The 22,052-nt window shown below is 41.3% G+C and overlaps 1 protein-coding gene across 9 annotated transcripts in view; it reads left to right on the top strand.

Moving 5' to 3' along the window:
• The window catches only part of R3HDM1 (R3H domain containing 1), a 132,134-nt gene that overhangs the window by 41,149 nt on the left and 68,933 nt on the right, over positions 1-22,052 (top strand). For 7 of the 9 annotated variants that reach the window (XR_012724725.1, XM_075317152.1, XM_075317144.1 and 4 more), the window contains exons 2-4: positions 3,413-3,530; positions 17,233-17,441; positions 20,764-20,974. Coding sequence is in view for 8 of the 9 variants with exons in the window: in XM_075317152.1 (XP_075173267.1) it covers positions 20,804-20,974 (171 nt within the window). In the remaining variant the exon portion in view is untranslated. Of the gene's footprint in view, positions 1-3,412; positions 3,531-15,422; positions 15,587-16,798; positions 16,823-17,232; positions 17,442-20,763; positions 20,975-22,052 lie in introns of those variants that run through there. The other 2 variants (XM_075317145.1, XM_075317146.1) reach the window with 2 other exon arrangements.

Here is a 22,052-nt window from a genome sequence, read left to right on the forward strand (position 1 = left end):
AACTTCATACCTTGGGGTGCTTTTCTGCAAAGGGGACAGAACGACTGCACTGTATTATAGAGAATGGATGGGGACATGTCTTGCGAGATTGTGGCCAACAACCTCGTGCCTTTAGAAAGAGCATTGAAGATGGGTCGTGGCTTGGTTTTTCAGCATGACAATGACCCGAAACACACAGCCAGGGAAACTAAGGAGCCGCTCCATAAGAAACAATTCAAGGTCCTGGAGTGGCCAAACATGACCAACCTTAAGATGAAATCTAGACCCGTTTGGACGTCCCATAGGATTAGCTTAGGAAATTCATTTCATTGGAAGAAATGAGCACGAAAATGTTAATCAAAAAGTTGAGTGAACAAGCTGCGTCTCCGGAGGGGGCCTACAGTGAATCAGAGCAGTACGGATGGCGCTGCCATTAGAGCTATTTTTTTTTGCTCAGCTAAACACACATTTACTTGGCAATAAACCCGTAGACTGCGGAGTGAGGCTGTCAATGTGCCGGATTTTACTTCATCTTGCTGCTTTTTTATTTTTTGAGTTTTGCGACTTCTCTCCTTTCTCCGTGGAGATCGGTGGGATTTTTCTTTAATTTGTACAAGTCCTACCGTTTTTTTTCTCTGTAGGGTAACATTAATGTTACGTTGACTTGGTATGGATGAAACTTGTGTGCCGTGACTACTGTAGCTGTCGGAGAATTAGGAGACGAAAATCTGTGTGTGGCCAAAACTAGTAAAAGTGGAAAGGTGTACCTTACTTATATGATCCTTTCTCCAACACCTATAAAGTAGGGGCGTTGTGTTCTAATCTACGCCGGTCATAGCAGGATGGATGGGAACAACCAATGGTGTCCTAACTTATTGATCTCTGCTGCCAAACGGCTAATAAACAAACGCGATAAAGGCTTCTGAAAATATAGAACTTTAAGGTGACCAACCACCTTAGATATCTATTGGTCGAACGTTTGGCCATAAGTGCTTTTTTTTCCTGCTCTACTCACTCCACAAGCCTCCGGTCATGCATGGGGAGAGTTGACTAAGGCTAGTTTCACACTTGAGTTGGACGGCTTCCGTAGAATTGCGTTGTGTACGGATGTAACGGATGCGTTGCATATAGTGGCACAACGAATGCTACCGATCGTACAAAACAACGGAAAGCTTTTTTTTTTTTTTTTTATTCTTTACAGTTTTACCGGCAGCAGACTATATTGTGAACGATCAGCTGATCGCTCTCAATAGCCGGCGGCCAGTGGCTCAGCTGAGCGCTGTCACTTGCTGGCGGCCGGGCATGCTGGCGGGCGAGTGCTCTGCTGAGCGCTGTCACTTTGCCGGCGGCCGGGCATGCCGGCGGGCGCTCATCTGAGCGCTGTCACATGCCGGGCATGCCGGCGGGCGCTCATCTGAGCGCTGTCACTTGCCGGCGGGCGAGCATGCTGGCGGGCGAGCGCTCAGCTGAGCGCTGTCACTTGCCGGCGGCCGAGCATGCTGGCGGGCGGGCGCTCAGCTGAACATTCGGCCACCGCGAGACAAAATAAAGTTTTTGATTTAATAAAAAAAAAAAAGAGCATGCGCAGTGAAATCCTGAGGATTCCGCTGCTCAAAACAACATTACATGCTGCGTTCCTCCCGCTGGGCGGAAGCAACGGAGCAACGCCCAGCGGAAGCAACGCAGGTCCTTTTGGCACAATCCGTCACCCATACAAGTCTATGGGAAACAGCGGAATCCGTTAACGGATTCCGCTGTTTTCCAAAAGGGCGGATTGTAACGGAAGGAAAACAACGCAAGTGTAACAGTACCCTAAGCCGTGGAGGATGAACGTTGATTTGGAAATCGGGGGGGGGGGGATTCCCAGGTGCTGGCATCTTCCACCAAAATCAACAGGTTTGACCTTTAAAGATTTAGTAGATGCCTGTTAATATCCGATTGGATTCTTTATGAAAACCAACTTTTTTATTTTTTTCAAATTATATATTTTATCCAATGTCATCGATTTTTCTAAGATTTGTCCTTGTTTTAATACAAATTACAAATTTACTTTATAGGGAACCTGTCAGGTCCAATATACACCCAGCACTACGAGCAGTTCTTGGTGCATATTGTTAATCCCTGCCTAACTGTCGCTGTATCTAGTAGCATAATCAGATCTTTAGAAAAAATATTTCTAATGATCGATTATTATATGCTAATGAGGTCAGGGACTAGTCATAAGGGTGTTGGTTCTTTTGGCTAGTCGGCCCACATAGCATGTTAGCACGCCCCCTGTGGGCATACTAACATGCTTATGAACGCGCAGCGACGCCGCACATACCATACTTCACTATTGATGGCGGCCGGCGGAGGATGGATGCGCATGATCGGAAGTCCCAGCATTTCCGGTCATGCACAATATACCTCACTCAGTATCAGTTTAGTGTGCGTGATCGGACATCCCCAGGACTCCGGATCATGCCATGCCCAGTGCACATCCAACAGTCTCCGGCTGCCGTCAGGATTGAGGTATGTAGGGTGTCGTTGCGAATTCATTAGCATGTTAGTACGCTCACAGGGGCATGCTTACATGCTAAGGGGGCCAACTAGCCAAGTGAACTAACACCTTTGCGACTAGTCACTGGCCTCATTAGCATATGATAAAAGATCTTTAGAAATACTTTTTCTAACGATCCCTTTATCTATGCTAGTAGATACATGGACGGTTAGGCAGAAATTAGCAATATGCATCCAGAACTGCTCGTGGTTCTGGGTGCATATTGCACCTGGCAGGTTCCCTTTTAAATATATCTGTATATACTGTACATATTTTTTTGCTATGAGTGGGTATAGAGCCACCCAGCCCATGTGATGACCGCAGCAGGAGATGAGTGTTCTGATCTTGAGGGGCAAGTGACCTGTCCTCTAATATGATGATAGTCGGGACGGGGCTTGTGAAACAAGGAGCAAGTGGTGACGGAGCTGCCATTAACAGTGCAGTGACTGATTTGATGAAGCCAAGTGAAAGGGTCCTGTAGTAAAATGTGCAACGTACCCACAAAGTATTTTGTAAGTGTGGTAATTTTATTGGATTCAGTCACTGGCGGACACTGACAGTAGAGGACCCTTGTGCAAGAACGATATATGGGCCCTTTGGAGTCCAAGAGGTCATCAAAATGCACAATTCCATTTGCTTTGGAGGTAGAAATGGGCCCCGTTACCTCTTGCGCCCCTGTGCGACTGCACCAATCATATGTCCGCCCCTGGATTCAGTGACCCATGACTGTCCTCTAATGGGGGTGTGCAATCAGGAGGAAGGAACGGGTCAATCTAGAAGATGTATGGAATTCAATATCCGTTTTTCAATAGCGTGGAAAAAGTTCAAAAACTCATCTGCTGCTCAATGTTCGTCAGACCCTGTAGTTAACTGGTCGTGTCCTCCATCACATAGGTGAATGACACCGTCTTGGAAGCTGAAGAATCGTTTATATCAGCCTTCGATCTCCCGTTCTCTTCCTTGGTGACCAAAGAAGGAAGAAAGTGCCACCGTGTAAGCGTCGGCCATCGATGTAAGTGTCAATTATTCTTTACATACCGAGCCCGATTAATTGATTTGTTTTCTTTCTAAATCACTTTTCTTTTTGTCTTATTGGTATTTGTTGATTCCTTTTTTTTTCTTTTACGCCACATTCTTCAAAATGATGCACGCGGTTTTTGAATTTTTAGCAAGATCTCCAAAATGTATGTTTTGTCTGTAATCTGTTTTTGCAGCTTTTTACGGCAAAAGGTAACGTTCTGTTTACAATATCGAGACTGACAGCACCTCAAAGAATAAGATAAGTGTGAACAGGTGGAAGCCGAGAGATCAAGTCAATATAACCAAAAATATACAGCTGCACTCTGAAATTGGAATTGCATTACTGCTATAGAAACTGTTTTTAAAAATTCAGTACTTGGCACCCAAATTGTGTCAATTTGTGCTACAAGTACCTCCATATTTATTTATTTTTTTGTAAATTTCATATATTCAATACATTGGCGGACACAGAAAGGAGAAAGTCCTTGTGTAAGAACAACATATGGGCCCTTTCCAGCCCAAAAGTTCTTACAAATGCAGAAATACATCTGCTCTAGAGGCAGAAATGGGCCCCAAAACCTCTTGGGCCCCTGTGTGGTTCTTACACCACCAAAAAACTACCTCCAAAACAATATTTTATTAATTCTTAAAGACACTTATGGTATCCTCTCATTCAGCATAAAACATAGATACATCAAAGAAACACATAGTGCGGGTGTCAGTGCGCCTGTACGAGAGGGTAACACGAGAGAGAGGTAGAGTTAAGAAAAAAAGATGGTTTTTCCAATAAACGGGATGGGATCTGTCTACATATACTTTAGTTTACCCTGCCTAACAGTGGAGGGTACCTTAATTTTTTGGATACCCCCTGCTCCAGATGACTGGCCCTCTCTGCCTCTATTCCTTCTAGAAGGGGTAACCACCACCAAAAACCAAATGTACAAACTGATACAGACATAAAACCACAAACATTAAAAATCAACAATTTTTGAGTTAAATATTCAATATAGTTCCCTAGTCGTATTAATTCTCTGGTTGAGGAACAGAATATGTATTTATTGTTAGGTTAGAGTCCCTGTGTGGTTGCACCAATGATATGTCCACCCCTGATTCAATATTTACCTATTATAACATTTCAGAGTGCAGCTGTACTGTTGAGTTGTCTCAGCTTGCACCTGTTCACACTTGTCTTATTCTTGGAGGTGCTGCTCATTATTTTTTTTTTTTTTTTTATTTATATTTGTAGTACACTCCCTTCAGACTGAGCACTCCACCCATCAGCCTAGGGCATTTTTTATTTAGATCTGCGTCCATCTTGCCCTTAAAATCATAGGTTTTCCACCTGGGTAGAGGCATAGAAGGTTAGTGTCCCAACAAAAGGGTATGCCTTGTTGCTATCTGTTGGGCTTGGCCAATTTGTGCACTAAGTACCTAATTTTTTAACGTGGTTTCTATAGCAGTAATGCAATTTCATATATTCAGTGTTAAATCCAATTTCATAAATTGTGTTTGTTTACATATTTTAGTATTTCAGAGTGCAGCTGTATATTTTTGGTTCTGTGTAAAATGTCATATGCTCCTCTAACATTTGCACACACTCCAGTTGGGGTTCGAGATTGGAGTTCATTGGCGCCAAAATGTTGCTACCTTTTTATAAATTTTGCAACTGATAAATCGGCTGCAGGTATTTGGAAGACAAAAAAAATGACTGAATAAAAAATGGCGTAAATTACAAGACGAGTTTGGCTCTAAAGAAAAATTGGCTTTAACACTAGAAACCCCAGGAATTTCAAGCTCCATAGGGTTCCAATGGTAGAAATGTTAAATGACCCCTCTCTGGGACTTCTAGCGTTAAACTCCAAATATTGGACAAAAAAAGCAATAATGAATCGACCCCATTGCAGTTTCTATACTTTGTTTTGTTTCACTGCTGTTTCTCTTGTATTGGGGTGTACTTTTATTAATGTATTTCAAGGTTTGTTCATATTCCTATAAGAAATGAAGGGAGTCCTAAATATACAATTTTACATATGATACCGCAACTTGGTTTATTATGGAGGTGGATATAAGACATACTTTCTAGAATGGAGAAAAAAATGGCAAACAATGGGGGTGAATCGCACCTTTAACGGCCTAATTGCCCTTCCTCTCATCACATTTACCCAAGCAACTGCCAGCACATGGACATAGTCTTTATGTTGTGTGTTTGGTGATATTATTTTGGCTTTATGACGGTAGTTTTTCAGTAGTGTATGGCGGTACTATTTTGGTGGTTTGTATTTGCACGTGACCATTTTTTTTGAGCCTATAATAGTAAAAATATGAACTAATGCTGCACAGCGCAGAAGCGAAGACTAGGAAGAAATATTTTATTGGTGGTTTCTCTGGAATTTGGATGTGTAGAGATGTTGTGTTTTTGTTTTGTTTTTTTGGGGGGGGGGGTGTTTTTTCTTTAGAAGCAACTGTTTAACCAATATTTAGCAGTTTATCAATGTGAATTCATTAAAAACTAGGATGTGAATATGCCTTGTGAATATCTCATACACCTGTAGCCTTGGACTAATTCCTCCTCATCCATTCTGGAAGACTTTTCAATTGCTTCGCCATATTCCTTGGCCTTTCTATTCACTTTTTTTAATCAGGTCTATTTGCGTTGGTAGGAGTGCCCCCTGTATATTCTGTACATATGTCCACAATGTGCAGAAATGGGCGCAATCTAAGGTCCCCTTCACACGTCAGTGATTCTGGTACGTATGCGCTTTTTTATATACGTACCAGAATTACTGACATACGCAGACTCATTATAATCAATGGGTCTGCTCACACATCAGTGATTTTTCACTGAACGTGTCTCCGTGCAGCGTATACGCGTGTCCGTGATTCTGCACGGAGACAAGTCCATTTTTTTTCTGGCATCACTGATGACCCACGGACCACACTATGGTGTGATCCGTGAAACACTTACCAGAAAAACACTGACATATAAAATAATAAACATTTTCAACTCACCTTTCCAGCGACTCGCTGTGCAGCTTCCACTCTCTGCAGCTCCTGCCCGGCTCATGAATATTCATGAAAGCAGGAACAGCCGACCCGGAAGTAGCTGCGGTGGGCGGACGCTGCAGAGCCGAGGAGTTCAGCACCATGGACAGCAGGAGCGGGGGCAGGTGAGTAATGTCCATTTGCGATCACGGATTGCACATGGACAACCCACGTATGCCGTGAATCACGGAACATGGAGGGACATGTGCGTGTTTTACACGTCAGTGAAGAACGTTAGGCCTGTTTCACACGTCAGTGAAAAACACTAAGGGAGAGCTAGTGTCAAGCTACCACTAGGGGCCGCAGGGACTCGGGTAGATAAAGAAGTAAGTGTAGTTAGAAGCCCACTAGAGGTCGCTAACAAAAGAGCAGGGATTGTCGATCAGTCAGGGTCTAAGTCGGGATGTCACGTCTGTACCAAGGAGAAAACTATCCAAAGTCAAAGAACAGAGCCGAGGTCGGATACCGGGAGAGCAAGTAAGCATAGGGTAGGAGGTGGGAGCGCAGGAGACAGGAAGGTATGGAAAAAAGGACATGTAAGAAGGACGGTGGTACGGGCGGGCAAAAGGAATGGAGATAAGGTTAGGTTGGGGGGGGCGGGGGTCAGGTCAGGTGGGGGGGCGGAGGTCAGGTCAGGTTGGATGGGGTAGAGGTCAGGTCAGGTTGGGGGGGGCGGAGGTCAGGTCAGGTTGGGGGGGCGGGAGGAGGTCAGGTCAGGTAAAGGGGGGCGGAGGTCAGGTTCAGGTCAGTTGGGGGGGCGGAAGTCAGGTCAAGTTGAAGGGGCACAGGTCAGGTCAGGTTGGGGGGGGGGGACAGGTCAGGTTGGGGGGGTGGGAACAGGTCAGGCAAGGGGGAAGAACAGAACTGGGTAGCAGAACAAGAACCAGAGAACTTCTCACAGGAACGGAGCACAGAGCAAAGCCGGAAATATCACTGGCGGCGTTTCGGTTGCAGCAGCACCAAGATATGGCGGCGTGACCCTCGGAACGAGGCCAGAACAAACAGGCCCCTCCTCAAGGCAGGATACATGCATCGGCTCAAGAACAGCAGAGCCGTGCATGAATCGTGGCCGCTGGGAACTGCCCTTCTAATGTGATATCATTGAGAAGTAAGGTCCTGGCAGGGCACAACCTGGATATTTCTAATTACAGTATTTGCAGGGGGCTCGTTCTAAATGGGCAAATGTCATATCTTTATATTAAAGCTTAGCGTAAAGCACTACTATATTATACTGTGTGTGTATATTTTTATATACTACATTTATTTTTTTATTTTTTGAATGGTTTATTTTATCCCTCCCCCCATTGTATAAATGGCTACATTGGAGAAGCGGTGACAAGTTATATTCTCACTGGAAATGATAAAAGCTTACATTACAGAATTGCTATTAGAGGAGATTTATCATTTGTGATTGTCATATCCTTGTGGGAAAATCCTTAGTTCCTTTGAATTCCTCATTGGGAAGAACTCAATTAAGGAGAACACAGAATATTTTGGAATAAATGGGGCCTGTGATTTCCATTGGAAAGCTCTTTATCACCATGGCCGATCCTTTGCAAATGGAGTCAGATGATTGCTGCAGGTCCATCTTTTGGCGATCAGGAGACGCCGCTGGGCAAGCTGCAGCCAATCGTGCAAATACACACTAGCGGCCACTACAGGAGATATGTTGAATTACACAAAATAAACGGGTGACCAAATAATACATGGAGGGTGACCTGTCCAGAGTGAGAGTGGCTAAGGACTCCCTCTGTCCTATATATCCTGGGTTGACAAAAAATGCAATATCCAAAAACTTTAAAGGGAACCTGTCATCAGAAATTTAGCTTGAAACCTAAAAGTTTCCCCTCTGCAGCTCCTGGGCTGCATTCTAGCAGGTTCCTGTACTTTTTGTGGCCCCTTTTAAACTAAATTAAATACTTTATAAACTTGTACCTTTTGCTATGTAAATTTTGTAAATCGTCCATGGGGGCGGGCTCTCTGCGGACCGTTGCTGTTCCTCCAGCACATTAACGCCGTCCCCCCCACGCTCCATATCATCCATCGGGACACCGCCCACTGCGCATGAGGTGCCGCCCGAGGTGCCACCCACTGCGCCCGAGGTGCTGCCCACGCCAGGACACCTGGTGACGTGTGTCACAAGCACGAGATTATGGGCGGCGCTGTGATTGCATCGCAAGTGCCCGCCCATAATCTCATGGACGCACTTTCCCCCACTGCCTCCAGCGTTCTGCGCAAGCGCTCGTCGGCCAAATGACCCGACATCACCTCCTTCCCATCTTACCCTGCAGCAGGGCAAGATTGGAAAGAGGTGACGTCGGGTTACCTGGCCAGCAAGCGCTTGCGCAGAACGCTGGAGGAAGAGGGGAAAGTGCGGTCACGAGGTTATGGGCGGCACTTGCTGATGACACTCACAGCGCCGCACATAACCTCGTGCCTGCGCAAAACGTCACCAGCGGTCACACGTGCACAGAATGCACAGTCGCACAGCGCATGCGCGGGACCACGGGCGCCCAGGGGCGGCGTCCTGAGATATGAAATTCTGCGTTGGGAGGCGGCGTAAATCTGCTGGAGGAACAGCAACGGTTAGCAGAGAGCCCGCCCCCATGGACGATTTACAAAATTTACATAGCAAAAGGTACAAGTTTATAAAGTATTTAATTTGGTTTAAAAGGGGCCACAAAAAGTACAGGAACCTGCTAGAATCATCCCAGGAGCTGCAGAGGGGGACACTTTTAGGTTTCAAGCTAAATTTCTGATGACAGGTTCCCTTTAATTCTGTGCTGACAAATTACAGGCGCTTGGTGCATCATGGCACGGCTAAATATTAAAGTGCACCGCCCAACCTGTTTTGTTTTTCCTTTATCTCCAGTTCATCCCCCTCTTCTTTAAATGACAGCTCTGGCTTCATAGAGCCAGAACAGGTGGGAAGGTGCACTTAAAGGGAACCCGTCATGTTGGGTTTTTTTATATTAAACCACCCCCATTGTGTTTTAAATGATGAAATCTGCATCACTAACATAGTTTACTTTTTTTTTTTCATGTATTTATCATAAAAAAAGGCCTTATATTAGGTTTTAGTCATAGGTGCGGAGCTTTTGCTGGGATCAGGCACTGTCACTCAAGTTCAGGCATGATTTCTTTTTTAGTTAGTCACGCCCCCAGAATTGTAATTGATTATACCAAAGGTCCTTTAACATCACTTCTCTACTGAGCTCCGCCCATTACAGTCACATGATCGTGATATCGGCACAAGTCCTTCACCATCACTTCTCCACTGCTGAGCTTCGGAGCTCAACATACGAGAAATGGTGAAGGACCTGTGCTGATGTCACGATCATGTGACCGTAATTGGCAGAGCTCAGCAGAGAAGTGAAAGGACCTGTGCTAATCAGAAGAGAAGTAGTTCTGCAGGACCTGTGCTGATGTCACGATCATGTGACCATAATGGGCAGAGCTCAGCAGAGAAGTGAAAGGACCTGTGCTAATCAGAAGAGAAGTAGTTCTGCAGGACCTGTGCTGATGTCACGATCATGTGATCGTAATTGGCGGAGCTCAGCAGAGAAGTGAAAGGACCTGTGCTAATCAGAAGAGAAGTAGTTCTGCAGGACCTGTGCTGATGTCACGATCATGTGATCGTAATTGGCGGAGCTCAGCAGAGAAGTGAAAGGACCTGTGCTAATCAGAAGAGAAGTAGTTCTGCAGGACCTGTGCTGATGTCACGATCATGTGACCGTAATGGGCTGAGCTCAGCAGAGAAGTGATGTTTAAGGACCTGTGGGGTAATCAATTACAATAATAGGGGCTTGACTAAGTTCAAAAAGTCATGCCTGAACTTGACAGTGACTGAACCAGCAAAAGCTCCACCCCTATGACTGAAACCTCAGATATTTACTGCATTTGTGGTGCCCCTGAGGCTTCAGTCGCCACAGAGTATTGCACCCAATTTTGAGTGTAATGCTACACCCGGATCCTAAGGAGGTCAGTCCTGGTTTCACCACTTACACACTCAAATACACACCAGGTTGACCCTGTCGCCACTGGGGACTGGGCTAGGGTAGGGTAATAAAGGGGTTTCCTACAGAGTGGCATTTACAGGATGCCCTAACACAGCAGCCCCAGTCCCACTAGCGTAGGACCTGGGAGGGGGGAGAAGCGGCCAGCAGGGGGAGTCAGGAGCCAACATAACAGAGTTCTCCTGCAGGATAGGAAAGGAGCAGACGTGCCTTACAGGTCCTCCGGTGGGAAGGAGGAGAAGTTCACAACAATTGCCATGGGGAGAGGGCATCTGCACGCCTCGGAACCGGTGCCACACAGGGCGGCAGGACCTTAGGGAAGATCATACTCCACGTTGGTTTTCCAGAATCTGTCTGGACAGGGAAAGTTTCAAGCTTCCCTGACCACACAGCGCCCTAGAGCACAGTGCCAGATAGGATCCGGGGCCTTGGCTAATGCCAGGCCCCACAGCGGAACTGCGGCACCTGCAGATATGGACAAGAGTTCTACTTGTGAAAACCTGGGTCCCCAAGTAGCTTCAAGCCATTGGATGCACTGCATAGGCGCTACCACGAGGGAACCCACCGAACACCAGACTGGACTAATCTCTAAAAGGATTCGGGTTCGACGGAGCCCATCACAGCAAGTGACTGGCATTACCCTGGTGAGCGGCACAGCACAAAAAGTGAGTAAACAACCTGGAACTGCAGCCATAGACTCTGTCTCTTGAATACCGGCACCGCCGCTCGGCGCCGCCATCATTACCCCCTCTCCTCATCATCCTCCCCAGGGCCCGCTCCACTTGTGGGGAGCTATACCATCCATAGCTGCTACCACCATTCGCCCCGGAGGACACCGACAGCAGCAGCGGCCCATTCCCTGGCCGCATACCACAGGTGGCGTCACGACATTCACGTCACTACTACCCCCATCTTCTCTTCCCCGACATTTTCTGTATGCCTCGGGGCCACGGAGCCGGCCGCCTGTGACAACGACAGTCGATGTCCCGACGATGAGTAGGGCAACCGCCTGCCCCGTGGAGCGCTACACATTCACCTAACCATATAACGCCTGCTGTTTTTTGTTTTTTTATGTTTTAACCATGCTAGTGATAAACATTGCATCATTTTAAACACACTATGGGCGGTTTAATATAAAAAAAACATGACCGGTTCCCTTTTAAAGAGACTCTATCAGCACAGAATGACTGCTCGAACTAAGCACAGGCGCTCGGTGCATCATGTCGCAGTCAATAATTTACATGCATCTTTCCACCTGCTTGTTTTCTCTCAATCTTCACCCTCCTCTTTTTGTAGGCTATGTACACACAGGGCTTTTTTGGTAAGTTTTTTGTTTTGTTTTTTTCTTTGGCTTCATAAAGATAGAGGGGAAAACAAGCAGGTGGAGGAAGGTGGATTTACATTGACTGCGCCATAATATACTGTGGTTGGTTTGAACAGTCATCCTGCACTGACAGTCCCTTTTTTAAAAAAAAAAAAAAAAGTTCTATAATCCCACGAGTATATATAAGAAATTAGTAATTGTATAAAGTATAACTACCGATCCCCTGCTGCTCTCATGCAGACACTTCCCAGATCCCTTCCAGTTTTTGTTTACTGAGCTCCAGCAATGATGTGGAATGGTCTTCTAATCTAAGACCATGTTCCCTTCATAGTAAATGCTATGGGGTTTTTAGGTTGTTTTTTTTTTTTTCCCCACGCTTTGGCATTTCAGCGGGCACCTACATTTAAAAGCCGGCCAGGGGAAATGCCTCAAGTCTCGTTCCAGCTTCCCTTGAGTGATAGGTCTCCTACTAAATGTGTGTTCGGGCAGTGCATCAGCAGTCTGGTTCCTTTCTGGTAACTGTGCATTTTTTGATGGGGGTATTTTTTTCCCTTGTAGACTTCTATGGGGAACCTGAAAAAAAAAATGTACGTAAAAAAATAAAACCGCAATTGCATTTAAGTGAAATTATATTTTATAAATTCTGCATCAAATCTGCACCAAAAGTGTATAAAAAAAATGCAGCAAAAACTGCAGTAATCAGAGCAGGATGCAGTTGTATACTTTGGGGCAGAAAAAAAAATACTGCTGGTTCAGTACCGTGACATGCAGCAGTTGTGTGTGTGATAATGTGGCTTCATACTTTTACCAAAATCATTTCATGTTAGACTGATTTGGATTGGACTTTTTTGTTGTATTTTTGTTTTAGAGGTGCCCTAACATTTCATTTAATCACTGGATGTTCTTCTGCTGGCCACCTAATATAATTTGTAATGAATCCTGATGACAATTGCTGAATTTCCCTGCAGCGCCACCACAGGAGAAATGAAGCATTACAATTTTTCTTGGAATGAATAGGTTTCCATGTCATGTGTGGACATGCTGGATCCTCCAGAACAAGACGATTTTGGTAGAGACTGAATCCTAATTTCACACATCCGAATTTTTGCTCTGCGGCACAATACGGCGTTCTGCAGAAAAACCGCAACCGGCTTTTGTAACGCCGGTTGCGTTTTTTTTTGCATAGACTTACATTAGTGCCGTATTGTGCCGCAGGGGCTTGTGTTCGGTCCGGTTTTTGCCGCATGCGGCAGATTTAGCCGATGCCGCGGCCGGATCGAACGTTCCCTGCAACGTTTTTTGCTCCAGCAAAAAACACCGCATCGCGCCGCATCCGGCCGCTGCGGCGCATTTTTCAATGCATACCTATGGAGGCCGGATGCGGCGCGATGCGGAAAAAACGCATCCGGTCGCCGCATGCGTTTTTTTCCACTGCGCATGCTCAGTAGCATGCCGCAACCGGAAAAAAACGGACGGGCCGCATGTAAAAACTTATGCAAAGGATGCGGTGTTTTCGCCGCATCCGTTGCATAGTTTTCACAGCCGGATTGAGCCGCAGTGCAAAAACCGGATGTGTGAAAGTAGCCTTAAGCATATGTGGCACTTAGTAGCTTTCAGAATATTTTAGGCAAAAAAATAAAATCTGGGGTGCGTAAGTTTGCAGATTGTGAGTCTAAAGATAATCTTTTGCCCCTCTACAACATGAGGAGTAATATGGGTTTTCCCATTAGCACAAACCCTTAGAATCAAAGCCTTAGCAAAATGATACATTGTTGCAGATTGTTGCATGTCATGTTTAGTAAACACTCAGTCTTGTCACATTGTATCATTTCCTTCATGCACATGGAGAATTGTGCAGGTCCTCTCTCGCAATCTGGGAGGCACACCCCTGACAGTTCAGCTGAGATACAGAATTGTCTTTTCAGCTCCCACAATGCCCTGTAATTTAGTACAGCACATTGTGGGAGCTGTAGTTTATTTCTCCATCCAACTAATGTACACTGCCTGCTGTAAGAACTACATCTCCCACAATGCTCCAGAACAGAGCATGCTCTGTACAGACCCTGAACCAGCAAGGGTTTGCAGTGAGATGAGAAATCTGGCAACCTGAGGGCTAACAAGAAGCTGACAGAATTGTGAGTGCAGCTCTGGGTGGAGAAGACCTCAATACAACTCCAAGATAAGTAAAGCAAAGGTAGTCCTGGGTATTAATAGTGGAGATATGCTCTAAGATGCAGGTGGAGGATGTAGGGTCTTGCAGATCTGTAGAGGAAGGACACATTGATGCTTAAAGTGACATGCACGCCTCCTGTGTGCTGCCTGATGAGCACCAATGGCAGCCAATTACCAGTCAGCTGTGGGTGATGTCAGCGCACATCAGATTTTTCTGGAGAATAAAATCGCTCCAGATTTTCCGATTCGCCCCACTCCTATCACACAGGTTGCCTTGGTTGCAGGCTGCTGCAGTTTGTAATTCTCTGCATTCTTCTACAGCGAAGAAAAATGGATGCGACTATTCAAAAATACTTAAAATACAAGCACTATAGATGTTTAATGTATTTGCTCCATTCTTCTACCTTTCTTTTTCTGTAATGATATATCTGTCTATCTATCTATCTATCGAGATTTACTCCATTGCTAATTATCCCTATACATAAATGAGCCTTGTTACTTTTTCAACCATTGACATTGCGTGAGACTATATATATAATAAATGGTACACACTACTGTCACCAAATGGTGATTTAAAGGGCTAATTTTTTTTAAAATATATATTTTCAGGTGATATATATATATATATATATATATATATATATATATATATATATATATTATATATAAAATGTCTGTATGCTGATTTTTTTTTTACATATTTTTATGGCATTGCAAAATGGGAGTTACATCGGAAAGTAAAATCCTGATAGATATAGATAGAGATAATATATATATATATATCTCTATATATATATATATATATATATATATATATATATAAATATATTTTATCTACTATGCATACATACATATACACACCCACACATATGCAATAATATATTATTGCATATGCACAGTGTGTGTGGTGTGTGTGTGTGTGTGTGTGTGTGTGTATGTATGTGTGTGTGTATATATGTGTATATATATATATGTATATATATATATGTGTGTGTATATATATATATATATATATATATAATTATATGCATATATTAATGTGTGTTTATGTATGTGTATATATATATATATATATATATATATATATATATATAATATGTATATGTGTGTATGTGTATATATATATATATATGATATTTCATAGATATATACAAAAAAGATATTTTTTATTTTTTTTTATGTTTTACATCATCTGCTACTGAATTGCTAATGAAGCTCTGAATTTAGCCTGGGACGTGCCGGAGCCGTTCTGCGCTGTTACTGGCTGGGCTGGCGCTGACATCACGTCATGGGCAGCTGTTGGCTGTGTGCTTACTCCGAGCCTCCTGTATTTGCCTTAACAGACTGTTTTGCCAGGTGCATGAAACATCGTCTTAAGTGCAGGGTTGCAATAATCGCTCTCTCAAAGAGCAATTCCGAGTAATTGTGTAGATGCTATGGAAAGCATATCTTCTGTAATTTGTTGCAATGAAGCTAGAATCCGGGATGGTTCAGGTAGGTGACTTCTTTGTAGAGAAAGACAATGACTTTTTAGCTACTGGATTTTTTTTTTTTTATTTTTAATTTTTAATCCTTATTCCTATAAATTCATAACATAGAAAAAGTAATACTAATGCATTGTTTTATTGCTTGTATTTACTAACAAAGAAATACGAATTATTGCTCATTTTGCTTTAATGTAGAAAGTTGCTTCTATGTATCTCTCTACATTTTTTTTTCTGGATTTTTTTTTGTAAAAATCTGATTGTGGAGTCTTATTGTTAAAGCTCCGGACTGTAATAGATATTGAGGTGCATTATTTCCTGTGACCTAAAGGTCAAAAAGATTCTATAGAAAATGCCTTGCAAGATTGTTGCATTTATTAGATGTATATTCTTTGCAATTTGTAATGTTTGGTGCAAGATAAGAAAACATATATTTTTTTTTAATTGTTCATGATTTCTAAATGTTCAATATATCTAATTTTGCAATTTATTGGAGAAAGTGCCGGTCACAGATACCTGCTTGAGAGTTTTGGTACTATGAGAGCTGGACTGTACCCAAGTCCACAGCCTCCCATGTGTTTCTAGGAAACTACCACCGATCTCCAGCCACATTCAATCTGTTTTCCTTAAACTGATTTTTTTTACAATTATTTTTTTTTTTTTTTTTTTTTAATGCACTTTACTTTACTAAATCATGTCTAAAGTGTGTGAAATATCCATGTGCAGGTGCCTCGAAATCTTGATTACTGTTACTGTGTGCACGGCACAAAATTGAGCTTAATTGTTGGCTTTTTTCATTAAAGGGAAAAAATAGTGTTTATGATTGTAGGAAATAATTATCATGTAATAGTCTCATATGTGGTGTTGTCAGCGCTGGGAATAGGCTGTAAGCTCGGTGTAGTGACCTTAAAGCCCCCCCCTTCCTCCCTTTTTGTAGTCCCTCGTTGTACCATATAGCACATTATTGCACTTTTCTTCTCCGGAGCTGCAGATTTTTTTTCTTTTTGCCTCTAGAGATCACCTTGGCTTGTAACCAGGTGACTGCGATTGATTTTGTTTTAATAGGATAAAATGACACGGCCGGCCCCTGTCGATGTGCTGTGAATCGCTCATCGTCTTTTTTTTTTTTTTTTTAAGTTTAACATTCTGCATAATATTTAAGGAGGCGCTTAATTTCCGTGTCCTTCTAAGCGTTCCCACCAGTGATAATGAGCAGATGATGATGCAGGCTGCAATACATGTAGAGGTATTTCAGATCTGGGAAGCTGTAATCGTATTAATAGATGCTGTTACATTTTATGTATATTTGGAAGCCAATTTATCCCTCCTTTTTAAATGCTTTTTACTTTTTTTTTGCATTTATTTTTTAATATCTATTTTCTTTTTTACAGTTTAATGGTCCCGATGTTTAGAATGATTAAATCTGTGCAAATTGCCAAATCCCAGGCTTGTTTTCCCATTATGTTTCCAAAGCTCTTGGCAGATTTTCTTGGCAGTAAAGTATTTTATTACATAAATACATTACATGATCGGTGGTTGCAGATGGGACGAGCACCGAGGAAGGTTACGGTCCTGGATCTTAGTGCACGGATTTTGTTTTTAAGGGTCAAATTGTTGCAAAATTGTGTGTATATATATGTTTCTGTGATTCTTTAGGTTGGTGCGAGAGATGCTGCACTTGACCTCCAGCCACATCACCCAGCCCAGGACCTTCCACTGGTGACAGGGACATGGGACGGCTTCTATCACCTTCCAGATGGTTCATTACAACTGACATCCTGCTTAGTATCGGTGCGAAGGAGCCTGAAAATATTTCTCATTGTTACTCTGGGACATCACATACTCATAGCAGTAGCACTCATCAGGTAAATTTGCCATCCCGCCTCGCAGTTAAAAAGTGATATAAAAAAAAAAGTTGCTAAATATATATATATATATATAAATAAATAAAAAAAAAAATAAAAAAAAAAATATATATATATATATATAATATATATGCAAATTTTACGTATCTATACAATATATTTTTTACTTAAATGGTCTAAAAAAAATATATATAACATATAATATAATATCTTTTTTTTTTAAAACATTTAATTAAATTAATAAAAAATATATCTTCCGTATATACACTAATATATATATATGAATAAAAATATATATATTGCAATATATACGCAACATTTTATATATAATATAATTTTGTGTATGTATACAACATATACATTTTTATTAATTTAATTAAATGGTCTCAAAATCTCTAGGTTGTTATGAAGCTTTCATAGTGTTCCAGAGCATGTTTTTTTTTAGAAGTAGGACTAAAAGTCTCAGCACATCCAGAGACAGACTGGGCATACTTAGACTTGGACATCTGCACCAGATTGCTGAAATATCTATCGGAACTCGCTCATAATTGCCAGAATAGGTTTAAAAAAACCTAAAGAACAATGGTAACTGCCCTGCTGGAGTCTTGACCTTCCTATCCGCCGATTTGGATCTTTTTTCTTTTTATTTTATTTTTTTTTTTTTTTAATACTGAATTGAGAGCGGAGAAGTGGCCAGTAATTGCCCACCTCTCAATGAGGTCACCTCAGAAGGGCTTACTAATTGGAGAGCAGATTTGAGAAGGGCACGGGCGAGACAATAGGGTCCTATCAGTAATGAATAGCTTCGGAAACTTCCAATTTTTTTTCTTTTTCTTTTTATGAAGGATCTAATTGGGTCTCGTTTTGGACTCCGTGTAGACCATTAGGCACAAAGCGCATAGTAGAGTCAAATATTGGATTTTTTTATTTTTTATTTTTAATAATTCTGTTAAATAAAAATAAAATTAGTTCTGTAGATTTTGTGCGTAGATAAGAGTCCATACCATGGCCAAAGTCGTTATTTTCTTGCATAGCGGTAACTTATTACCTGGAACCTGGAACATATCTCCTCCTGGCGACACTAACATGAGCAAGAGTTAACCTGCTGGGGGTCATAGTGATATAGATAAGGTGAATCAACTTACCCCTCCCCCCCCCAAAAAAACAAAAAACAAAAAAACATATCGCCTCCTGGTGATACTAATGAGAGCAAACATTTAAGAATTCACCTGCTGGGGATTGTAGTGATGTAGAAAAGATGACCTGGAACTCTGGATTATCTACACACCCACCTTGTCCTCAAACCCCCCCACCCCCCCCCCCATAAAAAAAAAAGCTTGTTGCGACATCCTATCAACGTTTCGGTCTGTGCTGAGGTCGGCTTATTTAGCATAAAACTAATGCAAATGATGGTAGATCTGCCCGTGTCTTTGTCCGGCGCTGGCATGGACACATTGCTGTGATAATATATTTATATGCATGTATGCTGGGAATCTGCTCTTTTGTTCTTGCTACCTGTACAGCATTTTTCTTTCTCTTCTTTTTTTTTTTTTTTTTTAAGCCGCAGCGAATGCTTCTCCTCTCTTGTTCCCATGGTAACAGGAACCGGTCTATTGTTAAAGTCTATGTTTAGAATCCTGGCTGACACTTCATGAAAACAATTAAAGCCAACCCCCTATTTTACTGAATTATAGCCCCTGAAAAATGGGAGTTGGAAAATAGAGGGGGGTGGGGTTGGGGGGGGGGGGGAATTATTTGCATTTAATGTGGTATCATTGCACAAGTATTGGCACCCTGGGGCTGGTTTTCAGCATGCAAACAAGCAATGACTGCAGTAAATACAATGTGATATACTATGATTGTCTTAAATAAGCAAATGAGGAAAAATAATAATGAGCAGCCATACAATCTATGCCGGGGATGGGGAGTGAGGTATCTAATTTTGGGCATGCATATGCTATAAAATAAGAAAGGAAATTAGAAAAAAGTGTGTACAAAAAATAAAAAAAAAAAAAATGATATATGTATATATGTGTGTGTGTGTATATATGTATATGTATATATATATATATATATATACATATATACACACACACTATATATATAATGTATATGTGTGTGTGTATATATATATATATATATATATATATATATATATATATATATATATATATATATATATATATATATATATATATAAATATATATACACACACACATATTGTATATGTGTGTGTATATATACATATATATATATACACACACACACACACACTATATATATATATAATGTATATGTGTGTGTGTGTGTATATGTATATATATATATATATATATATATATATATATATATACACAAATATTTATATATAATATAATATATATGGACCATAATTTTTTTTTTTATTTTTTTAGAAAAGGAGAATTTTTTTTACAAATATGCATATATATCCTCTATTAAAAAAAAACACATTTTTTAGAATATATTATATATAATATATACAGTATGTATTCTAAAAAAAATGTTCTTGTTTTTTTTTAATAGAGGATATAGAGTTGGAAAGGCAGGCATTGCAAAATTCTGCTTCCCACTTACTAAGCCAAACAAAGTGTAATTTTCTGACCTACCCTTAAGGCATCTGTCAGGGTTGCAGGCGACCGTGCCGACACTTGAGATGTCAAGAGTTAAACAGCAATGCCACACACTGTATAGCCCGCTGGGAATGCATCGAATTGACTATATCGGGAATTAGATTAGGACACTGAAGATTGGTTCATGGTGCTTAAATATTTCCTGCGGGATAGGAAAGGGGGAGGGGGGCTAATAATTATCACAAGTACGTTGTGATGGAATGTGGCATCTCAAGGGTTAAATCAGAATAAGAAAAGCAATGGGGCTACTCTGGTCAAGTTGGTGTTGGAAAATATCCCAGGCGTCAGATTGAGAATCTGAGGGTCGAGTATATGTATATTGGTGCATACATTTTTTCAGGGTAGTGTTGGTGATTGCATTGCATGGTGCTCATGAATCTGCCTTGTACGTATGGAAACCTCTTCTGCATATATATTCTATTACAGCGATGTCGCGGAGCCAAGTTCATCCTTTGGCGCTGCTTAACTGGTAAAACCAGATGTCATCCGTGGATTAATAGACTTTATTTTGTCTCATGAGGCACTAACAAGGCAGCCCCCGATGTTAGAGTTCAGCTCTGCTACATCTGCGCATAAAAAGCATCAGCTTTCCCCAGTTTTAAAATTGTTGAATTAATGAGTTTAATTTTATTTATTTATTTTATTTATTTTTTTTTTATATCCCCGTCAGGTTTTGTATATCCTTTAAAGTTTTAAAGTGACCTTTTCCAATGAGGATGTCTGGTCTTGTTGCTGTAAAAGACGACCCCGATACAATGAAGGGATCCGAGGTCGACATGAGCTGCTCCGGTTCCATCGAAAACCTTCTCCAAACCGCAGGACACGAGAAAGGCCCGTCAGAAAAGGATGACGGTGGCTGCGATGGCACGCAGGATCCTACGGTAAGACCGGGGCACTGCGAACTCCCATTCATCATCCTCTACAGTGTTACTTCTTCTAAAACAGAACACCTGATGTGGAACTGGTTGGCGTTTTTTTTTTTTTCTTTTTTCTTTTTTCTTCTTGTTCTGTTATTTTAGTAGAAAAATTGTGAATTCTGAATGTATCAAATGGGTGACTGCAAAGTTTCCAAAGCGCTGCTCGCGTGATGATTGGTTAAAGCAATACGAAAAGTTTTAATATTTTATCAGAAGTTGTAAATATCTTCAGAAATCACTTATTTCCACAATCTGAATCTTCGCTAATCACTACTAATAAAGAACTTTGTATACAAAATAGTTATTAAATAAAGATTAAATCAAACTAGAATATCAAAAATTTTAGTATTGGCAAAAGGAAGGTGCTTAATTACACACAAAAATCCAAGAAAAAATCCAGCAATCCCAAAGGATAAAAAATTCCAAGACTTTATTTCACATTTTAAAATTTCATGGTTAAGACTTCATTAAAAGAGAAACAGATGACGCGTTTCGGATCCAACAGATCCTTACTGATATCTGAGATTTAAAATTAAATTTGAATTAATGGTTTTAGTCTATGATCAGTGAGAACACACATGGGGAAAAACATATTTAAACTTTTTTTTTTTTTTTTTAAAGTGAATAACAAATGATGGCCTACACAAAATTTGTTGGTAGCTTTTGTGTAGGCTATCATTTGTTAATCACTTAAAAAAAAATAAAATAAAAAAAAATTATTTTTTTCCCCCATGTGCGTTCTCACTGATCATAGACTAAAACCAGTTAATATTCAAATTTAACTTTTAATCTATATAGAATTGATAATAACCCTGTGATGGATGAATTAGCATCTGAATAAGTGATACTGGGATTCTGATTCCATAAATAATGTAGCGTGTAAAAAGTTCTCACAAAGTTTCATTTAAAGGCCTCGTCCTGGTTTGGTTCTTGATTCACTTGGATAGCGCAATGTAAAATGGATTACTTGAGGTGGCGTGTTAAAAAGATGGAGGTATGGATGGATAGATAGATATAAAGAATGGGTAAGAGAGAGATAAAG

This window comes from Anomaloglossus baeobatrachus, chromosome 7 (assembly GCF_048569485.1).
Source record: "Anomaloglossus baeobatrachus isolate aAnoBae1 chromosome 7, aAnoBae1.hap1, whole genome shotgun sequence".
NCBI classification, from domain to species: Eukaryota; Metazoa; Chordata; class Amphibia; order Anura; family Aromobatidae; genus Anomaloglossus; species Anomaloglossus baeobatrachus.